This window comes from Bos grunniens, chromosome 15 (assembly GCF_055505025.1).
Source record: "Bos grunniens cultivar Pamir isolate PY7600 chromosome 15, Bosgru_T2T1.0, whole genome shotgun sequence".
NCBI lineage: Eukaryota > Metazoa > Chordata > Mammalia > Artiodactyla > Bovidae > Bos > Bos grunniens.
The window spans coordinates 25,680,387-25,689,202 of NC_141179.1; the positions used below are offsets into that span (position 1 = coordinate 25,680,387).

Genomic DNA, 8,816 nt, shown 5'->3' on the forward strand with positions numbered 1-8,816 from the left:
ACAGGTCCCCTTCTCAACTGTGCTTTTAGTCATCCTGACTATTTGTAAAATGAGTATAATCCATGAAGCAATTTCTATAGGTTGAAGGAGATCAGCCCTGGGATTTTTTTGGAAGGAATGATGCTAAAGCTGAAACTCCAGTACTTTGGCCACCTCATGCGAAGAGTTGACTCATTGGAAAAGACTCTGATGCTGGGAGGGGTTGGGGGCAGGAGGAGAAGGGGACGACAGAGGATGAGATGGTTGGATGGCATCACTGACTCGATGGACGTGAGTCTGAGTGAACTCCGGGAGTTGGTAATGGATAGGGAGGCCTGGTGTGCTGTGATTCATGGGGTCGCAAAGAGTCGGACACGACTGAGCGACTGATCTGGTCTGATCTGATAGTTTTCCATGGCTTGTCACACTTTTAGATTCAGTAATTTTCTGGAGACCAACATTTTCTATAATATATTCCATGGGATGCCAATCCTACAGAGTGTTAATAGATGCTATGCAAAAACAAAAACAGAACAACAATGACAAAAAAAAACAACAAACAAAGCAACAAAAAACCCACAGGGAGTGAATGTTGTCATTATTTGGTCTACCTCACCCTTGACATCAGATGACTCACCAAATCCCATGAATTGTACCTTTCAAATATTTCCTGAACCCAGCCATTTCATTCCATGGCTGTTCCCTCTGTCCTTGTATAAACTATCATCTTGCCTCAGATTATTGCAACGATCTCCAGAGATGTTTCCTTGCTCACAGCCTGGTTTCCTTCCTATCCATAGTGCATTCAGACCAGTGTTTTACTTTTCCTTGCCTAAAATCCTTAATATGATCCCATTCCTCTAAGGATGACATCTAAACTCTTTAGTATGTTTACAAGGGCTTGTCTCTCTCTGAAGCCCCTTATCTCACCTTTCAGCTACCTTGCTCTCTGTCACTCAAACTGAACTCCTTTAATTATACAAAAGGACCATGCTCTCTCTCAGCTCTGGCATTTCACAAGCCTGCATCTAAACATCATTTCCGCTTTGTTTGGTAAACTGCTCGTCCCGTAGCCTTCCATTGTATTCTATTCTCCCCCAATCAAAATACTCATTACACTATTAAATTTCAGATAAACATTTTATATCCTCTGCCAAGCTGTAAGCTCTGTGACCCAATAACTGTGACGATTGGGTTGGCTAAAACGTTCTTTTGGGTTTTTCTATAACATCTTGTGGAAAAACCCAAACGAACCTTTTGGCCAATCAAATTTTTTTCAACATTCATTCATTCAATTTGTAAATAGTTCTCACTTTCTATATTCCAGACACAGCTCTAGGTGTTGAGAATTTAACATTCTGGGCTGGGGTAGAAAGACAACAAAGAGATTTGTAACATAGAGTCATCAGAATAAGATCGGAATGTGATAGTGAATGTTATTTTATTTATTTATTTATTTTTTATATGCATGCTCCTGTGCTCTTGGAGTCATCTATGATATTCTTTTTTCTCTCTTTTTTTAATATTTTATTTTATTTTTAAACTTTACAATATTGTATTAGTTTTGCCAAATATCGAAATGAAAAGCATGGTCAGGTAAATATCTTGAGCAGCAAACTGAGAATGGGTTACTTGAACAGCAACCTGAATGAAGTGAGGAAGTGAGCCACGTGCATTTAAGGGGAACACTATTTCAAGAAGGGGACTAGAACCTGAAGCAACAGCATACTGGAATCTTCCAGGAACATGAAGGGGACCATTGAGGCTGGAATGCAGTGAATGAAGGAAAAAGGAGATCCAGCAAGTAGGTAGAGCATTGGAATATCTATTAACTTTAGTATCTATTCCTTCAAGTCAGATAGAACACAAAACACTTCCCAAAATTATTTGACTATGGGCCACCCATTTAATGGATTATTTTAAGGGGTTGTGGTTCTATAGTAAATGCTGCTGCAGAATGGCCTTGGTTTTCTAAAACAGGTTCAGAAAAGCAAGTTGGATAGCATAATATCCTGGAAGTTCAAGTTCAAATCCAATTCAAACATTATGATGACACAAGGGGAGGGGGCAGGATACAACAGACCCTACCTGGCTATAAGATTTCCCTTCCACGCCTAGGTTGCCTTTATTTCTTTTTGTTTTCCTGGTCAAGGTGTGAAAAAATCCATTGATCTTATAGCTCAGCCATAAAAGGCAGGACTTTTTCAAATATTTTGCTAATAACTAAAGGATACATAATCATGGAGACATAAAGGCCTAAATAATCACAAAAGCATAAAGACCTTCTTGTCTTGAAGGTCTCAAAACCACATCTCAACTCTATGCACAAAGATTACCTGTGCTGATTCCATATTTCCTGTTCACTACATCTGCTCCCTCTTGAGAAAATGGTCCTCCTTGCAGTTTGGGATGGAGGAGCACTCCTTGCACATTCTCCTGTCTGCTCTCAGGAATGCTAAGTTCTGGGTCTGGCAGGTCTGCAGATCTCTATTTTGGGTCTAATTATACTTCTCATCTCACACGCTAGTAAAGTAATGCTCAAAATTCTCCAAGCCAGGCTTCAGCAATATGTGAACCGTGAACTTCCTGATGTTCAAGCTGGTTTTAGAAAAGGCAGAGGAACCAGAGATCAAATTGCCAACATCTGCTGGATCATGGAAAAAGCAAGAGAGTTCCAGAAAAGCATCTATTTCTGCTTTATTGACTATGCCAAAGCCTTTGACTGTGTGGATCACAATAAACTATGGAAAATTCTGAAAGAGATGGGAATACCAGACCACCTGACCTGCCTCTTGAGAAATTTGTATGCAGGTCAGGAAGCAACAGTTAGAACTGGACATGGAACAACAGACTGGTTCCAAATAGGAAAAGGAGTTCGTCAAGGCTGTATATTGTCACCCTGTTTATTTAACTTATATGCAGAGTACATCATGAGAAACACTGGGCTGGAAGAAACACAAGCTGGAATCAAGATTGCCGGGAGAAATATCAATAACCTCAGATATGCAGATGACACCACCCTTATGGCAGAAAGTGAAGAGGAACTCAAAAGCCTCTTGATGAAAGTGAAAGTGGAGAGCGAAAAAGTTGGCTTAAAGCTCAACATTCAGAAAACGAAGATCATGGCATCCGGTCCCATCACTTCATGAGAAATAGATGGGGAAATAGTGGAAACAGTGTCAGACTTTATTTTTCTGGGCTCCAAAATCACTGCAGATGGTGACTGCAGCCATGAAATTAAAAGACACTTACTCCTTGGAAGGAAAGTTATGACCAACCTAGATAGCATATTCAAAAGCAGAGACGTTACTTTGCCAACAAAGGTTCATCTAGTCAAGGCTGTGGTTTTTCCTGTGGTCATGTATGGATGTGAGAGTTGGACTGTGAAGAAGGCTGAGCACCGAAGAATTGATGCTTTTGAAGTGTGGTGTTGGAGAAGACTCTTGAGAGTCCCTTGGACTGCAAGGAGATCCAACCAGTCCATTCTGAAGGAGATCAGCCCTGGGATTTCTTTGGAAGGAATGATGCTAAAGCTGAAACTCCAGTACTTTGGCCACCTCATGCAAAGAGTTGACTCACTGGAAAAGACTCTGATGCTTGGAGGGATTGGGGGCAGGAGGAGAAGGGGACGACAGAGGATGAGATGGCTGGATGGCATCACTGACTCGATGGATGTGAGTCTAAGTGAACTCCGGGAGTTGTTGATGGACAGGGAGGCCTGGCGTGCTGCGATTCATGGGGTTGCAAAGAGTCGGACACGACTGAGTGACTGATCTGATCTGATGCTTCTCAAGTGAGCTATGTTCATGACAATAATCTGCCTGACTCCATTTTACTTCCCCAAAGACACATTTACTTCCTCCATACCCTGCTCTATTCAAACCATTTATCCCTCCCTCCCTTACCCCACACCCCTCCCCCCTCCCCTGTCCATCAATGCATGGAAGTAGAGATATGAGTAGTAGAGTTCACACTGCTGCTGCTAAGTCGCTTCAGTCATGTCTGACTCTGTGCGACCCCATAGACTATAGCCCACCAGGCTCCTCTGTCCATGGTTTCCCAGGCAAGAATACTGGGCTGCCATTTCCTTCTCCATATCTGGCTTATTTTATTTAGCAAAATGGTCTCTAGAATCATCCATATTGTTGCAAATGGCAGGACTTTCTTAAGGCTGAGAAATATTCCATTGTACATATAAACCATATTTTTCTTTATCTATTTACCCATTGATAGACACTTAGGTTGTTCCCATATCATGGCTATTGCCAATAATGCTGCTATGACCACAGAACTGCAGATATCTCTTCAAGTTTGCAGAACTCTTACATCAGAAGCTCTGAAGATGAAGCCCAGTGATCTGAGTTATAACAAGCACTCTAGATGATTCTGATGCAAACTCGAATTAGAGAAGTACTCGCCTAAGAAAATATCCATGAAGGACTAAATTACTATGCGTGCTAAATGTGGTAGAATGTGGTCAAAAATAATTTGGATGGTAAAATCGAAGAGATTTATACTTGATTAATTGCACATACAAGGTGAGTGACTCTCTGGATCTCTGGATTCCTATCATTAGCAGGAGAACAGTTTTACAGAATCCTGGCCTGTTTCTTTTCTGTATAATATCTAAAATATATCAAAATAAAGAAAAAACATATTTACAGAGAGTTGAGAGTGGTTTGATTGTTCTAAGTCCCCCATGATTTATTCTTACTTTAATGTCTCAACAGTTATCAGGCTAATTTATTTTCTCATTTCTTGGAGGTCCAACGTGGGGGTTGAAATGATGAAGAACTTTGCCTCCATCAAGGTCTTAGCATGTGGCAGTAAGTCTATTGTGTTCAAAATTTATCCATTTAATGGACATCCTTACTTTAAGAGATATTTATTGAATATTAACCATTTCAATTTTTCATTTCCTGGGATAAATAGTATTAATTATCTTGGGCTTTGCAGAAGGGGTTTTATTCTTGGAAATTATTTTCTTGTAAATTTAAACCAATTTTCATCTTGAGTCCGCTATAAAAGGCTAGGCAACCCTTCATTTCAGCTGCCTTCTCTCAAAATGTACAGGTTATTTGTATTTGTATTTCAACTTGGGATTTGTTCCTGAAAAACCAATAATTGGTTACTGGTGAAAATGTCTCAAATGAACTACAGAGCTTGGAAATTTCTTTGATGGTTTCTAATCTCTCTTTCAGCCAAACCATCTCAGTTAAAGTTCTATAAATGAAAATTCCTGTGGATTTCTTTCAGTTTTATCACATAAACTTCAGTGGTCAATTCAAAGCCATCTCAGTTATCAAAGTGATGTTTCTGCTATACTGAAATTAAAGTGAACTTCAAAGAAGCAAATTACTTCCATTTTAAGAGTCAATAGGGTATACATCTACCCACTGCCCTTTTCTCATGTATTCAGAAATGTTTATTGAGGACCTACTATAGGCAAAGAACTTTGCTAAACCCTGTGGGGATATAAATAAACCAGAAACCCAGATCTAAAGCTCACAGGCTATGGGTGAAAGATAGATTCCTTCCCTGCCATGGCAACCATCATCCATCCATCACTTTTACACCAATGAAAGTTCCTTGACTCTTGAGGCCAATTAATGTGTAACACCCCTCCTTGGTTTCCCTCTTGCCTAGATAGTAATTTCTAGTAAAGTCTTATAAGATGGTGTGTTCCTGAACATATATCCCAAATCTGAGCGATGTAGGTAGATAACAAAAAGATGTGGCTTTAAAAAAATTGTGTATTTATTTATTTATTGGCTGCACTGGTCTTCGTTGCTGCGCATGGGCTTTCTCCAGTTGTGATGAATAGGGGCTACTCTTCCTTGTAGTTCATGGGCTTCTCACTGCGGTGGCTTCTCTTGTTGCAGAGTACAGTCTATAGGCTCAAGAAATCAGTAGCTGTGGCTCTTGGGCTTAGTTGCTCCGTGGCACGTGGCATCTTCTCGGGCCAGAGACTGAACTACCGTCACCTCATTGGCAGGTGGATTCTTAACCACTGGACCACCAGAGAAGTCCCAAGATTTTTTCTTTTTAACTTATTTATTTATTTTAGTTGGAGGATAATTACAATATTGTGATGTGGCTGATTCATGTTGATGTATGCCAAGATTGGTTTTAAAGTGGCAAAAGATAAAAATGGCTGAGTTACACATGGATGGAAAGATTTTGATATGAGTCAGTGAGTTCAGCTTAGGCCACTTTTAAAGTGGAATAGTCAGGCTTCTCTGGTGGCTCAGATGATAAAGAATCCACCAGCAATGCAGGAGACCTGGGTTCGATCTCTGGGTTGGGAAAATACCCTGGAGGAGGGCATGGCAACCCACACCAGTATCCTTGCCTGGAGAATCTCCATGGACAGAGGAGCCTGACAGAGGACAGAGTCGGACATGACTGAGCGACTAAGCACTGCAAAGCAGAATATTCAGAAAAAGCAGATATTGTTCTTCTCTTTTTCTGCGCTAATCAGACCACACAGCATATTAAGTTCAGTTTTGGGCACAAGGAAGAAACACTGAAGGAGTTTTCCTGTGAACTAGAAAACATGGCTCTGATATATACAGAATAAGAAGCAGCAGTCATTTCGTAAATGTGTTCAAACTTTCTCCATGAGTAAGTAGTTTGAGGAAGAGATGTCCAGTCCTGCCTGGCCAGGGTCATGGAAATGATATTCAGTTGGGCTACTGATTGCTGCTTTTTACCACCACGCATTTCTCCCTCAATTTTGGCTAGCTGTCTCACAACTGCATGGCCTTAGGAATAACATGAAGCCCTGGGAAACACTGAAAATTCACAAGGGAAAAATCTAACCCCCCTCTGTGTGTGTGCATGCTCAGTCATCCAGTCATGTCTAATTCTTTGCGACCCTATGGATTGTAGCCCTCAAGGCTCCGCTGTCCATTAGCTATTCCAGGCAAGAATACTGAAGTGGATTGCCATTTTCTACTCAAGAGGATCTTCCAAACCCAGGGGTCAAACCTGTGTGTCTTGTATCTCCTGCACTGGCAGGCAGATTCTTTACCACTGTGCCACCTGGGGAGCCTCAACCCCATTCTAGGGAATACCATTCATTACTGAGATTATTCAAAAGTGATAAGTTTTAAGTCATCCCTTTAACATGATCTTGTTAAGTAAATATTTAGGAAGAAGACAAAGCAATAGAGAAGGGTGGAGGGAAAAGGGGAAAAAGAGGAAGAAAATGAGGAAACTGTCTTTGAAATAATTTGTGATAATAAAAATTGCTGATTGTGGGAATTCTTATCACCAGAGAGTAAGAACATAGAAGCAAAATGTCGGCTCGGCATGAAGAGTCCTTTCCCCAGTGGTTATACTGTGAAAAGAAAGTGGATTGCAGCATTTTGTAAACAGATAGAATTAAATGAAACAAAAACTATAAATGACTGCTTGAAGAGAAAACTTATTTACCTAATGGGAGATTCAACACTGCGTCAGTGGATTCAATATTTACCAAAAATGGTAAAAAGTACGTGTCTTATTTTTATTTTGAAATTATAGTTGCCTTCAGAGGCTATTTTTATAATAGAAGTCTTCATTTTCCTTTTCTAATGTTAATTATTTTTTAAAACGCATCAAACATTTAGATTTGGGCTTTTAATCAAAAGTTAAATTTTATCTTTTCGTTCTCAAATATCAACATTTTATTCCTCTGTCTCTATGCTGGTAATAATTTCACAATTTTGTTAAGATTTTAATGCATTTGGTAAAGTTCTATTCTTCCCATAGGCAGCAATGTTTTTATAGTTAGAAGTGATCTTGGTCAGAATTTTATAAATATGTACATCTAAAAATTATATCATTATTTTCCTTTTGTTAAAAGAGTTATTGATTTTTTTTTTACCCATCAGCCTTAAAAGATTTTGATCTTCATGGAGTTGGGCCCTTTAAAACACATATGCTTCTGGATGCTGAAAGACATACTTTGATTCAGTGGAAAAAGCATGGTCATCCATTTGTTACTCAAAGTCTGTTCTCGGTAAAGGATGATAATTATATCCCACGGGAAATTGACCGGATAGCAGGAGACAAGGACACCGCCATTGTTATCACTCTTGGTCAGCACTTGAGACCCTTCCCCATAAAAATTTTTATCCGTAGGGCCATCAATGTTCAAAAGGCCATAGAACGGCTATTCTTGCGAAGCCCAGAAACCAAGGTGATCCTGAAAACTGAAAACACTAGGAGGATGTTTGATAATGCAGAGATGTTTAGTGATTTTCATGGTTATATTCAGAATCTTATCATGAGGGATATTTTCATGGATCTCAATGTGGGTATTATTGATGCCTGGGACATGACTATTGCTGATAGCACCAATAATATCCATCCACCTGATTATGTGATTGAAAATCAGATTAACATGTTCTTAAACTACATTTGCTAGAGGAAAAATACAGCAATAACAAAAATACCCTGTGCTAGCCATTCTATATAGATGACCTCACTTATACTGCAAGGGTGGTTTAATACAATCCAAGGTAGGAGGAAACAAAATTGAAAAGTTACTGTTAAAATAAACATAATATAAAATTTAAAACCTAAGCCATTTTATGTGTACAATTCCATGGCATTAATTACATTCACCATATTGTGCAACCACCATCATGATCTCCAGATATTTTTTATCATCCCGAACAGAAACTTGTATCCATTGACTAATAATTCCCCAACTGCTCTTACCCCTAGATAACAACCATTCTACTTTCTGTCTCTATGAATTAAACCATTCTAGGTAGCTCATATCAGAGAAGGAAATGGCACCTCACTCCAATACTCTTGCCTGGAAAATCCCATGGGCAGAGGAGCCT

At 39.5% G+C, this 8,816-nt stretch overlaps 1 protein-coding gene across 2 annotated transcripts in view; it reads left to right on the forward strand.

The window, feature by feature from the left end:
• Positions 1–8,545, forward strand: part of LOC147357477 (NXPE family member 2-like) — a 34,264-nt gene extending 25,719 nt beyond the window's left edge. The window contains exons 4-6 of one of the 2 annotated variants that reach the window (XM_086339334.1): positions 4,744–4,805; positions 7,259–7,474; positions 7,857–8,545. In XM_086339334.1, the coding sequence (XP_086195460.1) occupies positions 4,744–4,805; positions 7,259–7,474; positions 7,857–8,392 (814 nt within the window). In that variant the 3' untranslated portion in view covers positions 8,393–8,545. Of the gene's footprint in view, positions 1–80; positions 559–4,743; positions 4,806–7,258; positions 7,475–7,856 lie in introns of those variants that run through there. The other variant, XM_086339335.1, reaches the window with a different exon arrangement.
• Positions 8,546–8,816: the final 271 nt, after the last annotated feature.